Genomic DNA, 21,424 nt, shown 5'->3' on the forward strand with positions numbered 1-21,424 from the left:
CACACCTATTAAAATGGCTGTTATCCAAAGGAAATAACAAATGTTTGTGAGGATAAAAAGGAAAGGGAACCTGTGTGCATTTTTGGAAGGAAGGTAAATTGGTGCAGCCACGATGGAAAACAATATGAAGACCCCTCAAATTAAAAACAGAACTAACATATGACCCAGCAATTCCACTTCTGGGCATTTACCTTATGAAAATGAAAACCATAATCTGAAAAGATACATACACCCCCACATTCAGTGCAGCATTATTTACAACAGCTGAGATATGGGAGCAAGTTGTATGTTCATCAATGGATGAATGGATAAAGCAGATGTGATATGTATAATAGAATACTCCTCAGCCATAAAAAAAGAATGAAATCTTTCCATTTGCAACAACATGGATGGACCCTGAGGGCGTTAAGCAAAGTGAAATAAGACAGAAAAAGACAAACACCATATGATCTCACTTATATGTAGATTCTAAAAAACAAAACAAACAAAAAAACGAAGTTTATTAAGACAGAGAACAGATTGATAGTTGTCAGGGGGTTACAGGTGGGAGACAGTGGAGGGGGTCAAAAAGTACAAACTTCCACCTATAAAATAAATAAGCCATGAGGAGGTAATGTACAGCATGGTAACCAGTTAATAATAGTGCATTGCATATCTGAAAGTTGCTAAGAGAGTAGATCTTGAAAGTCCCCATCATGAGAAAAAAAAATTTGTAACTATGTATGGTGATGGATGTTAACTAGACTTACTGTGGTGATCATTTCATAACGCATACAAACATTGAACCATGATGTACAGATGAGAAATATGTCAATTATACCTCATTAAGAATGCTAATGTCACTCACTTTACTTTCTCATTTCAAGCCTAAAACTACAAAATCTATAGGTAATATTTGTTTTTTATACGTATTACTCATGTGGCTGGCACATAAATGTTAGCTATTATTCTTATTATTACTAACTCAAATAAGTACACTAAGTGCTGTGATTTCTAAGAGCTGTAATGTTACTATCTGAATTATCAAATGTCTTACTACTTCCCTCAAAATATAAAAGACATGAGAAGTGACTGGGAGAGTATGAAAAAAGCATACTCTAACATACAACAGAAGGCTTTTATTCAATGTGACAGATACTGATAATCAGTGTTATGGACTGAATTGTGTGCCTCAAAATTCGTATGTTGAAGTCCTAATCCCCAATATTTCTGTACTTGGACATAGGGCCTTAAAGGAGGTGAATGAAGTTAAATGAGGCCATCACTGTGGGGTGGCAATCCAATAGCACCAATGTCCTTATAAGAGGAAGAAACATCAGCAGTGTGTATGTACAGAGGACACAGAGAGAAGACGGCTGTCTACAAGCTAGGAAGAGAGGTCTCATCAGAAAACAAACCTGCTGGCTTTGGACTTCCACCCTCCAGAACTGTGAGAAAATCAAGTTCTTTTATTTAAGCCACTCTGTCTGCAGTATTCTGTTATGGCAGGCTGAGTAGACTACAGTTAATTTAAAAAGTCAGTAAAAGCAGGAAAAAATTAAAATGCTTTGTTAATATATTAAACATCTTATTTCAACTTAAAAAATTGTATATTCAGGGACTTCCCTGGTGGTCCAGTGGTTAAGACTATGCTTCCACTGCAGTGGGCGTGGGTTCAATCCCTGGTTGGGGAACTAAGATTCCACATGCTGCGTTATCAATCTTTTGATACAGAATTAAGACCTGCAAAGATGCCCAGTTTTGGCTTCTGTAAAATGAAGCAAGAACTTAGACTCTTACAAAGCAACCTCAGTACAGAAACCTGGATTGCAGTAACTTTTTTCCAACCTGTTATAGTTATCTCAACCATTTCCAATACAAGACTCTAAATTTTTTAGCAATTCACTTTGTCCTTTCTAAAGCATTCATATTTGTTTCTACAGAAATGACAACTTTATTCTTCCATTCATATTTCACTGGTCTAACTAGTATTTAATTAGATTATATAAATGCCATAGCAAATACAACTGGCATAAACAGCTCACAGGAAAAACACAAGTGACTCACAATAGACAATTCATCTGTAAGTACAGAAGTATACAGATATAGTAGAGACCAAGTAACTCACTAGCTCAAAGTATCTGACCTATTCTAGGCATCATGCATTGTGTTTTAGAGCAGGAATAGCCAGTACTGGCTAATCAACTGAGTTTGAAATGAGGTTAGTTAAGAGGGCTTCTATGGTACAGTCCTCCCTTGGCATCCACAGGAGATTGGTTCCAGGACCCACTGTGGATACCAGAATTGGCAGATGCTCAAGTCTGAGAGTCGGGTCTCGGCATCCACGGGTTCCGCATGCTCAGTTTCAACCAACTGTGGATCGTGTACCACATTTAGGATGCACAGTTTGGCTGAATCTGTGGATGTGGAACCCTCGGATAGGGAGGGCTTATTGCATATCCAAATAAATGGTGGCCATTTTAAATGATCGCTTTGGAAGGTTGTCACTGTGTCAAATAATTTGAAAACTCCTCTTTTGGAATTTCTGAAAACTGCTTATGTTTTAAACGTTTTATGGTAAACTGTCATCCTTGGAACGAGATTTGACTTCCAAAAAACATTAAGTGACCTGTCTGGTATAAAATGTGAGCAGCAAAGTCCAGGAATATAATTTGAAGAAAAGCAAGGTGTACTATAAAGTAAAATAACTGTTTAATATATTTCTTCTTTAAATGTAAATCTAAAAGTTTTAAGAACATGCTGAATAATTATGACATAAGTATATGTCTGAGTACAAGACTGAGTACAAGATGCCACTCCAAGAATATCTGCTATTTGCATACAAACGTCTAGTATTTGTTTAAAATGACTATCAGACACTCATTTTAATTACATCACATATACCTTTACATATATATGTATGTGTGTACACAAATACATACATACACATATACGTAAGAGTGGACACCAATCAACTTTATACACACCCACACACACACATATGTATATGTATATATACACATAGCTTAGCCTTCAGAAATGCCCTGATACTGGAGCCCAATTATTGAGGAAATTTTGTCACATTGAAGATTCTGAACCTTACTCTGTCATAAAAATGAGTCACTAAAATTTTTGCATCAAGAAGTGACTTAATGAATGCAGTGTTTTAGGAAGATTTATTTAACATGTAAGAACTAGAGGTGTGAAAAATGGAAGGAGAAAGGTAATTTAGGAGATTATCAGCATAAACCAGGTATACGGTAATAAGGGTCTAAATTAGAGACAGACAGGAAATGGAAATTAAAAGGACAAAAACAAGAAATATGTAAAATAATATATGCAAAAGGGACTGTACAAACATTAGTTTTTATTATTGTGAAAGAACCCATAAGCTGTGAAGTAGATGAAAAAAATCAAATGCAGAGTAAGGATGAGTAAGACAAAATCCTCAGGCAGTAACATCCTGTTCTTTTCCCCTTGCCCTACAAATCCAAAACAAAGATGGGGCTTACTCAAATTTCTAGTGAATATGGAAGAGCTTTGGTTGTCAATCAAGATAAGTACAGCCCAAGGAGCATTCTGTAGATTTAATTAAGCTCCATTATGAGGTATTATTCATATCAATTCTGATCTGGATATGAAGGAACAGATGTTTTGTTCTTTCTTCTTAAGCTTAAATGAATTATGTGTGGGGGAGAAAGAGAAAGAAAAAGAGAGACAGAACACGTGTCGGACCCTAACAGATGGGGGCAAATTACTTTCTCCTTTATACAGAGTGACATTTTCTCTTTAGTATAGTCTGCAATCAAGTAGGTTCTGCTTTTGGAAAGAAACGGTAACTAGTACATTGCTAATTAGACAATGGTTGTTTAATTAAGAGTGCTCTGTTTTATAACTGCGTTAGCCCAAGGATGTCAAATAAGCCTGAAAAGTAAAGGTCAACTTTTATTTCTAGTCTTCAACTTCTATATTCTATTCCTACCCCTCTAAACTCCACCAAAGGCCACAAACCTGTTCAACTTTTGCCTCTTCCTGAACTTGTCAATAATTTTTTAAAAAATCAAGGACTAACATTTCCAAACTTCATTAGAGGAAAACTAGAAAAATCTACTTCTAATTCTTCCAGAATTTATCTGAAAAATACTAGGATAATTTACCTCAAATTCCTTCACCTTTTCCATCGTTATCAAGCGCCTTGATGTGTGACTGGAAAGCTTCTGCTCACAGTTGCTGATGAGTTTCAAGCAAGGGTGCCAGGGTACCATCTCTTCAGTGTATCTGAAGAAAGAACAGCTGACTGTTAGGAACACTCACATGTGCGCCCCGCAAAGGATCACCATGGGGGTTATCCAGGGTGGTATGGGACGTCCTCCCACTACATGCTATACCATTTTATTTCACATACGTTAATTGTCCATATAATCCATAAACAATCTGCATTTTTAAAAAGCAAAGTATTTAACATTACCACATCCACAGAAAGTAGTTTAATTTTTTTACCTGTATAATGAGGATGAGAGAGAACACAAGTATGTTTTATTGAAGAATGCCAAGCATTTAAACCACAAAAATACAAGATGACAATTCTACCCTGAAGGATCCCACAAGAGCACATAAGACAGACAGAAATACATTCCACAACAACCCCCTAACATTCATGAGGGACTGATTCAACTGGGGATTTTTATAAATTCCCAAAGTAAAGTCCACTACAGCATATACCCCTTTAAAATGAAATGTCCCTGCAAAATTTTTTATGACATCTTGAGACCTCTATTAACCTTGTTATATAAGATTATTCAGATAAACTACCACTAAACTAAACACTACAGATGACATCAATCCTCTGCCATGAAATAAAACCAAAGTTATGATAAAGAGCAGTGGTGCCTGCTGCTGTACAGCACATGTACTTAGTGAATGAAGATGACGACACCTAGAAAGCAGGACAGTCAGGGTGCAGTAGTTCAGAACTTCATGTCTGATAGGTTGTTGGCACTAATCTTGGTAGAAGAAACAGGTAACAAATGTGGGGGAAACAGTTATGGAGCAGAATTCAGAAGAACAGCAGGAGAGAGGGCTCACTAGGTAGGGGCACCTTTAAGAACACTGTGACTGCCAGTTTTTATTTTTCCTTTGCAAACCTGCATATGTTTCTAGATAAACAGCCTGCAAACATTTCTTATACGGGAAATCTTAAAGCTCTGATCCAAAACGGGAAAGGTGGTGATCAGCGCTTCCTGTAAAGGACCACCATCCGACCAGCCAATTCTAATGCATCAACACTGTCTTCCCCACCACTCGTTCACTGATTTCTCTAGGTCCCTGTGACCTTCAACAAGCTCTCCCTCATTACCTTGACCACATGCTCAAAACTTTCAGCACCCACTTACCTAGCAACATTCATAATGCACTTCACTTCATTATCAGTGGAAGGAATTCTCTTGAAGTCATTCTCTGCCTCCCTCCTTAGGGCTTTCCAACAAATAATGGCCATTTCAGATTTCATCTCACCTAATAATTCTCTAGTGTTCACTATACAGTCAGAAATGTTGTGCTCCTATAACATTAAGTTGATGTCAAATTTGGAGTCTTCATACAAAGCATTTATGATATGAAAGAATACATTCTACACCATAGGTGACAGACTTAAGTAATGGTAACAAAGAGAAGATATAGTTTTGACCTTAGGCTTGCAAACATCAGGGTTTATAAATGTCTGAAATTGTCAAATTTAGTAATGTACCCTTTTTTAAAGAAAAAAAAATCTTATTTCTTGGCAAAGGAAAAGGTATTTTTATTAAATTTTATTTATATACCTTTTATTGACAAGGTATTTTTATTAAAATGTTTCTTAAATGTATACAAACATAAATTCCTCATGCTTATATAATTTATATAACTATAAAACCCAAAACAAATTTATAAATTAAATCAAAGTACAAAACCAATACAATTTTAATTAATATTTATGACATGAATAATGCTAAACTGGTAAAACTAAGTCACTGGCATTTGGCTTAACAGCAGAAAAACATTTACACGTTCTAGATTATTTTTTGACTTGATCTTTGAGTTTAAGCATGAAAGGACATCATTTAGGTCATCATTATCATTAACAAACTTGTTTTTAACCACTACTCTATTATATGAATGAGCCAAACAATTTAACAGTGTACTCCCAAAATATCACACTAAAAAATAAAAAACAGCAGTTAAAAATTATTTACTATATATTTACTAACATATTTCATACTAATGGACTGTTTGCAATCTGTTAAGTAGAAGCTATAAATCTGTACTATGCCTAGACTATTATGATAGTATGGTATCTTATCTTAATTCCTTGTTTTTAGTACTATTCCCCTATAATCTAAGCATCTATTTAAAATCTCAATCAGCCAGAATAGGTAAATCCACAGAGATAGATAAGTGGTTGCTAGGGACAAGAGCAGTAGTGACTGCTTATGCATACAGGGTTTCTTTTTGGGATGATAAAAATGTTCTAGAGTGCTTCCCTGATGGCGCAGTGGTTACGAATCCACCTGCCAATGCAGGGGACACGGGTTCAAGCCCTTGTCCGGGAAGATCCCACATGCTGCGGAGCAACTAAGCCCGTGCGCCATAATTACTGAGCCTGCGCTCTAGAGCCCACGAGCCACAACTACTGAGCCCGCGCACCACAACTACTGAAGCCCGCACGCCTAGAGCCCATGCTCCGCAACAAAGAAGCCTGCGCACCGCAACGAAGAGTAGCCCCCACTTGCTGCAACTAGAGAAAGCCCACGTGCAGCAACGAAGACCCGACACAGCCAAAAATAAATAAATAAATAAATTAATTAATTAAATAAATTTATTTAAAAAAATGTTCTAGAATTAGACAGTGGTGATGGTTGCATAACTTTGAGGTTATATTAAAAACCATGGAGTTGTACACTTTAAAAGGGTGACTTTCATGGTATACAAATTATATTTCAACCTTTTTTAAAAAAGCAAAAAAAAAAAAAAAAAGTGTATAGGTCCCTAGCTTTTCCATCAATCAATTTTGACAGTCATTTATTTTCCTGTGAATCTTCATGACTCAAGCTAACTATTCCCAAATGTCATTAGAGTTTCACTTCCCATTTGAGAAACAGATTTTGTGCTGATTGGAGCACTTACTGAAAACAATTTAAAGAATCACTTTTCTCTGTTTCCTGTATGAAAGATGAAAAACAACATGTTCTGTTCTGTTTTGTGTGGCTCTGAGCCACCACAAAATTCATTTTATCACAATTAAAATTTATCCCCAAATCTTACTTTGGAGTACTTTATTAGACTTCTTCACTTTGTCATCATTTTTATCACAAGCACTAGCAGTTGGATTTCTAGTAAAGGACATCCTTCACAAAGAAACACAGTTTCTAATCACTTCAAGAGCATTATCTGTGTATAAATGACAATTAGAAAACAACACATAGGGATATGTGGAACCTGGGCAAAAAGCTACACTCACTCAACAGCTTAGCAACTCCTATAATATCAAATACACGAGTTGAATGTATGCCCTGCCCAAATCAATGTTACACAGATCTTCAGGGTCATTTGCAAATAGTTGAAATTGTGAATAATAAACTCACAAATACCAAAAGTCAAGAATAATTTTATGTGGTAAGTCTCTATGAGTAATAAGTAAACTACTAGGAGAGCACATATGAAGGATTGATGAATTCTGCTTAGAAGGTTTCAGAAAGTGTCACAGAGGTGGTAACAATTAAGCCAGGCCTTGAAAGATGACTAGAATTTTAGGGCTGAGGAAAGAAGAAACAGTATATCAAGCAATGGGTACAGAATAAATAAAGGTTGAAGGACATAACATATACAGAGTGTCTTGATGCTGGCCCAAAATACAATATACTAGAGTGGGGAGAATCTGCACTAGAGGAAGCAGAAGTCTGTTGAGTAGCAGTTTCTTCACCACAATTTAAATTACCAAATAGTGAGAAAATCCTTTTTCAATCATCAGTTCTGACAATTCTTCACAAATAACTAAGCTGTTAGGTAGTACTTTGTTTTTATCGTCTTATACCTTTCAAAATGTCTTGGGTTTTGAAAAAAATAAAAATGTTCTGGGTTTAATGAATAATCCCTTAATTTGATTATAATGTGCAAGTCTTATTTTTAAACTTCAATCATATAACAGGATTTGGCTGAGTAAATTAATTCAATAGTAGGACTAAAAGCCTACATTCACTATACCAAAAATACAAAAGTTTTCAAATTAAGCTGTGCTAAGGTAAAATTTTTTTTTCTTTTTCTTTTTTATTTATTATTTATTTATTATTTTTATTTTTGGCTGTGTTGGGTCTTCGTTTCTGTGTGAGGGCTTTCTCCAGTTGCGGCGAGCGGGGGCCACTCTTCATCGCGGTGCACGGGCCTCTCACTATCGCGGCCTCTCCTGTTGCGGAGCACAGGCTCCAGACGCTCAGGCTCAGCAGCTGTGGCTCACGGGCCCAGCTGCTCCGCGGCACGCGGGATCCTCCCAGACCAGGGCTCGAACCCGTGTCCCCTGCATTGGCAGGCAGATTCTCAACCACTGCGCCACCAGGGAAGCCCCCTAAGGTACAATTTTTAAATGAATTCTTTATTCCTAGTCTAATAAAAAGCTATATTTGCAATACAACATAACCAAACGAATTCTAAATTGTTTAAATCAGAAGCAAGAACATTATTTCAAACTTTTGCAGATGACTTTAGTTTTAAGTTCATCTAATACTGTGTTATTTTAAAAAGAGTAAATACTTTGGATTATGTTTACTGCAAAAGTGAAAATAGTTCATTCCCTAATATAAACTCAAGACAAACTAAGTTCATTAATAAGATCACTTTGAGTTAAGCGGAGGAGAAGGCACAAAAGAAGTCTAGTTATGAACATCAGAAGACCTGACAAATAAGTCAGGGAAGTAAATGCCATAGTAGTCTTTCCATGTGTGTCCTAGCCTGGATGAAATTTGTCCTCTGATAAAACATCTCAGGTAAAAAAAAAAAAAAAAAAAAAAAAAGGGACAAAAACATGCTTCCCTTTTTTACTTCTAAAAAATCCCTTTGGTTATATGGACTTGGAAATTTCCCCTTGTCGAAAATTATTAAAAGAGAAGTCACTGAAGAAATATCCAGTGGCCATTTTTTAAGGTCTTCAGAAATACTAAAATAGTTGAAAGTGCCTCCAGTTTGACTTTTTATAAAAAAGAAATAAATAAAAGAATTACACAAGATATTCATAACCACATTTAATTTCAATTATAATTAAATAATAAACTACAAAATAATGGAAAGTCAGAAATGCCAGAATAGAAGAAACACACAAAAACTAATGAGGATATTTCAAAAGGACAGAGGAGCCACCTCAGAGGGACTCCTGCTGATCATAAATCTGGGACAATTTGAACAACAAAATAATGATAGTAATAAATTATAACCCAATGAATAATATAGGAATCTATGACTCCATACCAATATAAATTAATAAATTAATGGGAGGGAAGGGAAAACTAATCCTTATAGTAGAATGCCAACTTAAAATGCAGAAGGAATGATGGAATAGAAAAGTCACCATTATGGTGGTTGTCAACAATAGAGTTGTCAATGTGAATAGTCACCTGATGAAGAACAAGATATTGGTGTAATCTTGTGATACCTCCCCCTGGGAAATAGTAATCGAGAAGAACAGGATAACGCACAGCAGAGAAACCTGACAGAGAACAACATGACCAGATGATCAAGTTTAAGACATCCAGTAGAGGTTGGCTCTGTGTGCCCCACAATGCAGTGCACTAAGAGCACAGTATCATTTTTGTGGTATTTCTACCAAGAGCATTGCCTGAGTCTGGTCAAGGAAGAAACATCAGATGGACCGGGTTAGGGGTCAACCTTCACAATATAAGCCCTGTACTCTATAAAACTGTTAAGGACACAAAAGATAAGGAAAGATTGAGGAAATATTCTAGACTGGAGGAGAACGACATGATGGGTCAATGCAGTGCATTTTCCTAGATAGAATGCAATCAGTAATATCTGACTGGGGTCCATGATCTGGACAGCAGCACTATCAATGCTGATTTCCAGAGTTCAGGGGTTGATGGTGATTTGACAACAATGCTCTTGCTTCTGAGAAATGCAATGAAATATGCAGGGGTGATGGGGCATCACATCTGCAACTTCTCAAATAGTTCCAAAAAAGATTAATGATAATGGGCATGTGATTAATGTAATGGGTGAGGAAAGGGGGGTAGAGGAGGTGTATGTTAATAGTTGGAAAATTTGGATGGGGGAGAGATGGGAGTTTTTTGCATTTGAAACTTGTCTGTAAATTTGAAATATATTTCAAATAAATTTTTAAAAATTCCAGCTCTGAAAACTTGAATTAAAACAAAAAGACAAGTTAGTTTGCTGCTGGAGTTCAGCTTGTCTAAGGCAGAAACCACTTTAGAATAAAAATAAACAAATATGCTCTTCTCTGAAAATATTAATAAAACACCATCTATCACTTCACATACCAGACACCTGAGATCTTGGCAAGATGTTGAATTATGTGAACAGCACTAGGAATAATGAAAACAATAAACTAGCTAGCTTTTAACTTTAGACAAGTCATTTCACTCCTTGGAATTAATTTCTCTTATTTCCAGAATTAAGAAATAATTTATTTCTTAACAGAACATAAGCCCTGTGTTAAGGGGTATGGGTATGAATGTGTACAGTCTTATTAACTGATAAACAAGATGCAAAACTAAAGTTAGGTCATGGCTTCCCTGATGGTGCAGTGGTTAAGAATCCGCCCGTTGATGCAGGGGACATGGGTTCGAGCCCTGGTCCGGGAAGATCCCACATGCCGTGGAGTAACTAAGCCTCTGCGCCACAACTACTGAGCCTGTGCTCTAGAGCCCATGAGCCACAACTACTGAAGCCTGTGTGCCTAGAGCCCGCGCTCTGCAACAAAAGAAGCCACCCCAATGACAAGCCCGCACTCCGCAACGAAGAGTAGCCCCTGCTCGCTGCAACTAGAGAAAAGCCCGCGCGCAGCAACGAAGACCCAATGCAGCCAAAAAATAAATAAATAAATTTATTTAAAAATAATAATAATAATAAAATAAAGTTAGGTCATGGTAGCTCCCAATGAAACATTTATAAAAGAAACAACAAAAAAGCATAGCTTCCAACTGCTGAGGGACCATCCACCATTATGAAAAGACAAACAAGATATCACTGGTCTAAAATGCTTTTTGTACAATTATGTATAGTAAATATAGAAATTAAAATAATTTCTAAAAAAAGATATCTATAGCATATTGAACAAATAGCCAGATTTTCAGCTTGACACTGCCTTTCAAATCTAAAGATCCTGTTTTGTCAACACATCTTGTCTTTCATTGTTGGTGTACACAGCTCTGTTTATAATTAATAATTACTGAATAATAAAACCCAAACCAATAATGTTGAACATAATCAGGGTTTTAAATATATGCATAGCTCTTAGTTTGTTTGGTCTTAGCTTTTAAAAAAGATTTTACTGCACTTACGGTGATCATAAGAGCCAATATATATTCAAGCTAACTAGCAGTTGACAGATGAATCACTCAGCTAAGTTGTTAAAATTTATCTAAGTTTATGGCCTGGCAAAAGAGCTATTGAACACACAGGCCCCGAGCTAAGTATAATATACAACAGGGGCAAACTTTTGCTCTTACAGGCCAGATAGTAAATATTTTAGCCTTTGTGGACCACATGTGTTTCTGACACATATTCTTCTTTGTTGTTTTTTTCTTTTCTAACAACCCTTTAAATAGGTAAAAACCAGCCTTAGCTCAAGTGCCTTACAAAAACAGGCTGAAAACCATATCAGGCTCACAGGCTGTAGTTTGCCAACCCCTGATGTAAAATAGAAAGTTCAAAGCAATTCAATCAATAAGAAGAAGGGGCCTGTTTTATGCAGCGTGTTGGTAAATGAAGGCCATCATACACATTAAACAGAGATATTTACTCTGAATATGATTAGAGACAGGGAAAAAAAGTATGCTAGATATACAAATACCATAAGAAAAAGTAAAATTATTTAATATTTTAAATAATTAAAAGTAAAATTATTTAATATTACATACTCTGGTGTGTACACTGGTAACCAATAGACTAGTCTTCCACCTAATACGAGGGTCTCAGCTGCAAAGTTTAACAGGTCAAAAAACATATCACTCAGATGATAACTCAAGGAAACAGGAACGTGGCTTTCTGGACTAGACAAAGAAAACGAAATTTCAAAATCAGTGAAAAACTTAAAAACCAGTGAAAAACTTTAAGACTATTAAACTAAGCTAATTAAAAAAAAGCAATATGCTTCTTCCCAAAGTAGTAACATACCATATTTAACTTTTACTTACCATTTTTCTATCCCCTTTGGTATTTCCTTCTGTGAACCTGTTCTTCTTGTAGACTCTCTAATACCATATGGAGCTAGACAGAAAACAGAGGTAACACGGATAGTCAAAAGTCACCTAATCACCACTGCGAAGCAGATGGACATCATGTGCCTCCAGATGTGACACCCTGAGAAGGACACATCACCTATGCAATATTCCAGCTGAGAATGAATAACAAGAGGGACATTCTATTTAAAACACTGGGAGGGCAGGCAAGCAGGTGACTGTATTCTTCAAAATGTCAATGTCATAAAAGACAGAGAAAGGTCGTGAAAATGTTACAAATTAAAGGGGGGTTAAAAGATATGACTACTAAAGGCAATACCTGACACTAGGCTGGATACTGCACTTCAGGGAAAAACATGCTATAAAGGATATTACTGGGTCAATTGACAAAACTGGATGAGAAACTACAGATTAAAGAATTAGCGATTCACTGAAATTGGTAACTGTACTTTGGCTATCTAAGAGACTATCCCTATTCTTAGGAAATATACACTGAAGTATGGGTAGGGTGAAGGGCCATGATGTACACAACTTACTCTCAATTGATCAGGAAAAAAATTACGTATTTTTATAAATACACATAGAGAGTGAGAGCAAATAATAAAGTAGATTATTAATAAAAAGTCACTCAATTTTCAAAAGTATATTCATACTGATATTCATACTTGCTAATTTTTCTTTTGTTAGATTTGAAAATATCTAAGTTACCAAAGAACTGAAAAGGTCTGAGATGGAAGGGTTGAGATACTATATGCCACTATATACAGATTTACTGCCAAATACTATAGAAAAGGCAGATTTATTCTCAGATAGGATGCCTGAAAAGCCCAAGAACTCACATGGCATGAGAAAACAAGTTCTCATGCACATTCTTGAAGCTCAGTGGGTTCACAAGCACAGTGGGTCACACCCAAATTTCTTGTAACTCTATAAAGGAGATGCCAGTTACAACGGGCACAACAACAAAAAAAAAACATAAAAGCTTACACATAGAGAAATGGGAGATATCTGAAACTTTCTTCTTCAAATCTGATACCATAATTGCAAATGACATTTTGGCTCCAGTTGCTATGCTAATAACCAATTACGGTCAAATATAAAACTAATATAAAAACAAATTTATGTCTTAAAAAATAAGCCAAAGAGAAAAAGGGATGACAAGTTAATACATATAGTTTAAAAAATCAAAACCACTGAGCTAAATTGGTGTCTTGCCCTACATTCATAATTTTTTCCTTCTAACTATGTGAAGAAGTCCGGGGTGAGGGGAACACTAATACAAGTTGGCTTTTTTTGTTGTACTGATAAATTTTGTACTTTAAATGTAAATGACTTTAGGAACCTAATCCTACTCCTACTTTTGTATAAAAATAAACTTACGATCAGTGATGACTGCATCAAAATATGTGCCCTTCCTCCAAGAAGGTTTAGATGCATCTGAAACCAGGACATCAAGGTAATACTTCTCTAAACCATACTGACGAAGATTTGCCCTAATGTTTTCATCGGGTCCTCTCCATTTCTGGTTTTTCCTACTAGCCTTTCCTGAAGGGAAAGAAAAAGGAAGACAGAACTAACAAACAAAAGTCTTATCTCGTCATTTAGCTAAAAGTAACGTTTAACTTATCTAAACCTATATTTAATCAAATAAAACTTGCTTTCATTTAAAATCTTAATTTTATTTATACAAAGAACAATTACTTTTATTTTAACTTATTGTAAAAAATATTTTGAAAAGTAAACTGTACTGATGTCTAACTATCCTTTCACATAAAACTGCCTTAAAACACTCATTCAATAATTAATGCATTCAAAGCATACTAATAAAGATACAGAGTTAAACAGAACACGGTCCCTTTCCTCTAGCAGTGTAGAAATACTGAGGAATTAGATAAATGGAACAGAAATGAAGAGAGCTAACTTGGGAAATGCAGGAGCTGTGACCATGGACAGAGGAGGTAAAACGAGAACACAAGAGATGAAAAGTTAAAGTGGGGGGCTCAAGGAAGAAGTTCAAAAGTTTTAGTTTAGGAGACATGAGTGGATGATGATACCATCAGTTAAGATCTGAGAAACCAAGAGGAAAAGAAAACCTAGAAAGAAAGATGAGATTCATTTGAGATACATCAATCTTGATATATACCTTGAGGTACCTACAGAAGCTTCAGAAAGAGATATTCAGCAGGTAGTTAGAGGCCAGAATATATATACTTGAGAGATATCAGTGTATAAACTTAAGTTAAATCTATAAGACTGAATGATATTTCTGATTAACCTAGGTGGTAATTACATAAGTGTTTGTTCGATAATTACTCTTGTTATTTTAATAAACTCTTCTGTATTATGATCTACTTCACAATAAAAACAAAACTTAAAAATCAAAAGAAGAAGAATGACATGACTCTGCACAATATGATAAAAGGGGTCAACGAGAGATGCCTGGAGAAAAGCAACATATAAACAGACACTGAAGAAAACTGCAGGGCCTTCAGGAGACTGAGGTGGAAACAAAGAAATCAAAGTACCACCCAATGAAGCCACTGTCTAGGAAACCAAGGGATGCATTATGAAGGTCAACACTGCCAAATACTGTAGATCTGTGGCCTTAGTAAGATTTTTCAGTAGGCATGCAAGCTGAAAAATAACAGGCAGAAGGCAGTTAGAGATGAGGAAGAGGAATAGCAAATAAACTAGTCTTTTTAAGAAGTACTTTGGGGGACTTCCCTGGTGGCACAGTGGTTAAGAATCCACCTGCCAATGCAAGGGACACGGTTTGAGCCCTGGTCCAGGAAGATCTCACATGCTGTGGAGAAACTAAGCCCATGTGCCACAACTACTGAGCCTGCCCTCTAGATCCCGTGAGCCGCAACTACTGAAGCCCTGGCGCCTAGAGCCCGTGCTCCGCAACAAGAGAAGCCACTGCAGTGAGAAGACCACGCACCGCAACAGGGAGTAGCCCCCGCTCGCCACAGCTAGAGAGAAAGCCCACATGCAGCAACGAAGACCCAACACAGCTAAAAATAAATAAATAAATAAATTTATTTTAAAAAAACGAAAGAAGCACTTTGGGGACTTCGCTGGTGGTGCAGTGATTAAGAATCCGTCTGCCAATGCAGGGGACATGGGTTCGAGCCCTGGTCCGGGAAGATCCCACATGCCAGGGAGCAACGAAGCCCGTGCACCACAACTACTGAGCCTGCGCCCTAGAGCCTGCAAGCCACAACTACTGAGCCCAAGTGCCACAACCAGTGAAGCCCGTGCGCCTAGAGCCCGTGCTCCACCACAGAGAAGCCACTGCAATGAGAGGCCCGTGCCCCATAACGAAGAGTAGCCCCCGCTCGCCACATCTAGAGAAAGCCTGCACGCAGCAACGAAGACCCAACACAGCCATAAATAAATAAATAAATAAATAAATAAATAAATAAATAAATAAATAAATAAAATTTAAAAAACTCAATCTCTTAAAAAAAAGAAAAACACTTTGGTAAAAGGAAGAGGAAAACAAAGTAGTAGCTAGGAGGGTCCCTATAGGATTGATAGAAAAAGTTTTGTATTTTTAAAATAGAAGAAACTTGGAAGTATTTGAGAGTATAGTAAGAGATTAGAAGCATAGGAAACAGAGGGCATATCTAACAGCATCTTGGATAAGCTCTGAGGAAACTCTACCTCAGTCAGAATTCTACCCAAGTAGACTGAAAGGTTATCACATAACTTTTAAACATAACTCTAATAAATAAAAATTCAAATGAATTATATAGGACAATATCCTTAAAGCAAACATACTGCTTCTACCAAAAGCAAACAGGAATAATTCTTCTTAGCACTTTGTCTACTCTAACATACTGCAGACAAAGACTATCTTTTTCTGGTTAGCCCATTTAGGCGAACTTTATAAAATGTTACTCATTCTCCTTATAGTACTAAATTCCTTATAGCAAGGTAGGAAAAAAGTTCATCAAATACAATATATCAAATTACTTAAGCAAAAGAAAATAAAGTCTAATAAATTCTCACCTATATAATAATTTACACTGGGTGAGTAAAAGGAAAAGCATGTTTTATAGGCTGATTCTAGTTACAACAATGAAATACCAGCATAAATACAATTTCAAAATCAAAGAAACTTTACATTTTTAATACTATTCAGCTATGAAGAAGTATTTTCAGTTTGATTCAATTTCATCCAATCATACTTCATTAGCAAAGCTTCTAGATTTTAAAGTATTTTCCAAAATTGCCTCAAAAGCAAGCAGATGCTTATCTCAAATTACTCTCAGTCTAACGCAGAATCTTTACTATTACTGTCACCTTAACTGTCTCAAAGATGTTTTGGTCAGTTATGAAATTAAAAACATGTATGGTACTCAAGGACTAGAAATTAGAGTATACATATATGACTGCTGAATAAAAGAACGGTGATAATTTTTAGGTAGAAACTCTATGTTTTACTAACATGAATATGCTAATTAAAAATGACTAGTCCCTCTCCAACTTCCTTCCCAACCCGAAAGTTTTACAACCTTATTGACTGCCTAGTTTTTAAAAATCTAAGACCAAAAATAGCTCTGAGAGGAGGGATTTTTTCCTACTCATCTTTGTGTTTCCCCGGGGGGTCATTTTGCTCACACTGGATCACTTCATAAAAAGCAGATACCCAATGAAGTCTTATTGTTGTAAGAATAACTAAAACTACATCACAACTCTTTAACATTAAAAATAGACGTATAATGCCATATATAACTATTTAAGTATTTTAAAGGCACATTTGGTACAAGAGCAAAGACTGTAACACTGTCTAGAACCACTACTCACCCAAGCCATGAACGGTGTTGTAGTCTATGTCTGTCCCATATACATATGCACCAAAATGAGCAGATGCTATCAGAAGGCCACCTGAAAAAAATCACACAATTGTGATCTGTTAACCAGAAAGTCCCAGACTCTTATTTCTTCCCCTATTTAATCTGATCCAAATTCTTACAAACCAGCTGTAGGCAGAGTACCCTAGAATGACATTGGTTCTGGCCATATTAGTAGGTTTCAGAACTGAAAAAACAAACCCCTAAGCTGTGCTCATCACACTGGTCACAAAGCAGGGAATTAATATATGTCCTGGCATTATTACTTTAAACAGCACTACTTTGGGAAAATTATCCTTTTTTTGGTCAAAATAATGTGTATTTAGACATTTTCATCTTATTTTGAGAAGTCTATACAAAAGCATCTTGCTCCTTTCTTACAATGAACATACAAGGCTGCTACACAGAGAGCTGGCAATAAATAAGTCTGACAATTGGGCTTAATTCTCACTGAAGTCAGAGTTTCAAATAACTTAAAGAGGGCATAATTAATATATGAGATTCTTACAAAAATTAAAATATGAGGACAACAAATAGTTACTCCTATTATCAGTGAGGTAATTATCTGATTTTAAACTGTAGATACAAATTTCTGAATAACTGTTATCAGACATACACAAAAATAGGTAATACAACGAATTTTATGTTTACTTAGTGCTGTGAACAAAGAAAGAACAAATGTCCTAACACAATTTGACTAGACTAAGTAATTTGGTAGGTGTGACCAGTTCACATATGAAGGAACATCCTTATAAAGATTAAAAATTAATGAAATCCTTTAAACTAAAAGGTATAATATTTTTAAATTGTTTAAGAATAAAAATTCACAAAGTTAAATATCTTAATAATTGTTTTTCTCAATGAACTTCACTTTTTTAATTATCCAAATTAAAAATGTTCTTAGTACTTGGGTAAGTCCTAATAGCTATACTGCAGAACGATCTGTCAGCCAAACTGAAATCAGAAATATACAGAAAAATATTCTTAGCCTATGCACAAACTTGGATATGGGGAAATAACTAGGGCTCTTTCCATTATATCCTTTTGAAATGTAATCTCTAAAATTAAGATGGGTAGTGCCTCCAGAGGGTCAAGGTCTATAAATTAATGTGTTCCTTCCATAGCCATTTAAAACATAGTTTGGTAACACGTACTTAAAAATACTTTGCTCAATGAAAAACATTATAACTGACTACTACCTAATGGAGCCATGAATAAGAGAAATGGAAGACTAAAAGTACAGCAGAAACCAAAACCTAGGTTCCCTCATACTAACTACAAAAAGCATTTGTTTGAGGAGGTAAGGTTAAGTAAGACCTCATAGTTCTTAGCCTATAAATGGAACAGTCCATATTTAGGAAAGGTACTATATTTAGTAATGACTTGAAATACAAAAATCACTTCACCCAAATTACGAGGAATTACTACAATTCTGCCAATTAAGGCAGATACTCACCTAGAAGAACTAGTTGTCAAGGGGAACAGAAAAGCTTTCCTGTGTTCCTTAAACAGAACCTTATCCATTTGGTTAGAGTGAGTTTTGAGAAGACCCAATTTAGAGTACACTGCTGAAAGGAGATGAATAATCTGTTAGACTACATCTGTTAGTTAACTTTGTGCCCTTTAAAAGCTTTTCAAGTTTCAAATAAAATCACTATAAATTAGCTTCTCTGAACTGGTCACTGGGTAATCACTGTTAATCATCTAGTTGTATGTTTCAATTAAATTGAAGCATTTTCACGTTTAGTTATACCTCAGTTGGAGTTTCCTTGGAAGCTTTTTGGTGGAAGAAGCGGTGATAAAAAAGGAGGGGGTGAAGTGTTGAGGGGTCAGATAACATGATTCACCCGATTTCTTATTAGCTATCAAGTGCAAAAATACCACATATGTGATCTAGACTAGCAAATCAGTATTTTAATGTTTTATTACCTAAATAGTAACCAGTTTAAGGTTAGGGTAATATCTTACAAGTAAAAGGACACAATAACTGAACTTTTATGATATAGAAACAAATTTATGAGTTTCATCTGTAGAGATTTAAGTGGAAAGCCTTATAAAAATGTGAAAACGAGAACTGGGCTTTGGTTTTGCCAAAAGAAAAGAAAGAAAAATTGTAATACTATGTCACCTATGTAATCCTTAAAAAAACCAAACAAACAAACAAACAAAAACAACTCATAAATTAAGCTAGCAGCTTAAGCAAAACTATATTGCCAGAAAACAGAAATTCGACCAAACTATGCGACTCAGGAAAAGGGGTCTACAAAGAGTTGTGGATAAAATGGGAAGCAGAGATTTCCACAAAGACCTACAGAGATCCATTATCTCTCTCCTAACTTTCTCTTTTCCTCCTCATAGTCTCCTCCCAGAGGTAGGACAGTGGGTTTCTCAACACCTTGCTCCCATGTCTATCATCTGCAATGACAAAATTTCAAAGTTTTACTCCTTTCCTTAAACCTATGAGCCATTTGAAGGTAGAACAGGCAAGGAGTACACAATAGTCTCCTGGGTATATTCTCTACTAAAGGAGTAGACTCATTTGAGAGAGGGGAAAGGGAAAAGCAATCAGAGCTAGGGCTGCAGAGCTATGTCACTGCACCTATAGACATCGGCACACACTTGTGACAATTATTTTCACTATGGACATAGAGTTAGAAGTTTACAATTTTAACCTTCAATTACCTTGCCTGCTGCCATAATTTGCCAATAGTTGCAAATTATGAATATCTTGGAAATCAGCCAAAGAAGGAACTAGAAAATGAATTCATGGCCAAATTGTTCATCATCACCATTCAATATTAGCTATATCTAACATCTTTCACCAAAAAGGTATCTAAGTGCTTAACAAAATAATTAAAAAATGATAAAGAGTATGGTTAGTTGACTGTCTTCCATCCATCGTACAATTTCCTAAGAATTACATATACATATACTACCTCATTTAACCTCACAATATATTACTTATTACCATTTCACAAATGATGGAATTGAGGCCCAGACAAGTAAAGCATCTTGCTCAAAGTCACATAGTAAGTGACAGAGTAAGGATTTAAAACTTACTCTCTTTGCTCTTATGGTACTCTATACTATACAACCTCCTTTAGGGTCAGCAGCAATTGAAGTAAATATTCATTAGCCTACTAATTAGATACACAGAAGTAAAATTTGTTATTAAACAAATTAAGTTAAGTAAGGCTGCACACTCAGTTAATAAGAGTTGTATACAATTCACGAGTCTCGTATCACATCACAGGCAGGCCTGTGCCATTACAGGCATTCAACTTATGCATGCTGATCATTCCTTTAGCAATGTTCATATTAGAACAGCAGTACTTCCTAATTACTGACAGCTGACCCATGATATATATCTTCCCCCTTGAGAAAATGGAGATGTACAACTTAAAATAAATGTTACTATAATGAGAATCAACGTATTTGCTAAAATGGAAATGAAAGTGTGTTTCTGTAGCTCATAATGTCATTCTAGACAAGAGAACAGACTGTCTAAAAGAAAAAGGAAAGGTATTTAGGCAGGAAAAGATTATATCTCTCCTTTCAACTTCCCAGAAGCTTTCTAACCTACTCTATAACCTTGAGAATATCACAAGCCATAAGTAGTCTGTGGGTAAAGCCTTCAGGAAACTAATAAACATCAATTTTGTACCTTTAGAATGGAAAAGGGGTATCATACATTTGAATTAAAACAAAAATACTAAAAAAGGAAAAAGGAAAAAAATATCATCCAATACTTTATGAAAAACTACGACCATGGAGGAGGGCACAGGGCTATTTATTTCTCCAATCCTTCAGAAGGTACTACCCATCGAAGAGACAAAAGGTCCAGGAAAGAGGACAAACTGCTTAAGAACTGTGCCTATTCTCAATTATTAGCCATTACCAGTTATAAAACAAAAGCACCAAAAACTAGCTAAAGTCTTAAAGCTATGCTTAAACAACAAACACAGATTATGAAATGTATTTTAGCAGCATCTTTGCAAAGATCTTCCTCTTGCAATTTTCCATTAACTGTCCTACATATTGCAATTAATTTTCCATTAATTGTCCTATAGAGTATAAACGGTCAAATGACCAAGATATGCTACCCACCCTAAGGAGCAGCCTTAAAGC

At 35.8% G+C, this 21,424-nt stretch overlaps 1 protein-coding gene across 2 annotated transcripts in view; it reads right to left on the minus strand.

The window, feature by feature from the left end:
- The window catches only part of TRMT11 (tRNA methyltransferase 11 homolog), a 61,649-nt gene that overhangs the window by 15,563 nt on the left and 24,662 nt on the right, over positions 1 to 21,424 (minus strand). For both annotated transcript variants that reach the window (XM_068551012.1, XM_068551013.1), the window contains exons 8-12: positions 17,250 to 17,330; positions 13,818 to 13,982; positions 12,393 to 12,465; positions 12,117 to 12,248; positions 4,137 to 4,257 (exon numbers count right to left, since the gene is read on the minus strand). In XM_068551012.1, the coding sequence (XP_068407113.1) occupies positions 4,137 to 4,257; positions 12,117 to 12,248; positions 12,393 to 12,465; positions 13,818 to 13,982; positions 17,250 to 17,330 (572 nt within the window). The remainder of the gene's footprint in view (positions 1 to 4,136; positions 4,258 to 12,116; positions 12,249 to 12,392; positions 12,466 to 13,817; positions 13,983 to 17,249; positions 17,331 to 21,424) is intronic.

Source organism: Eschrichtius robustus, chromosome 9 (assembly GCF_028021215.1).
Source record: "Eschrichtius robustus isolate mEscRob2 chromosome 9, mEscRob2.pri, whole genome shotgun sequence".
NCBI classification, from domain to species: domain Eukaryota; kingdom Metazoa; phylum Chordata; class Mammalia; order Artiodactyla; family Eschrichtiidae; genus Eschrichtius; species Eschrichtius robustus.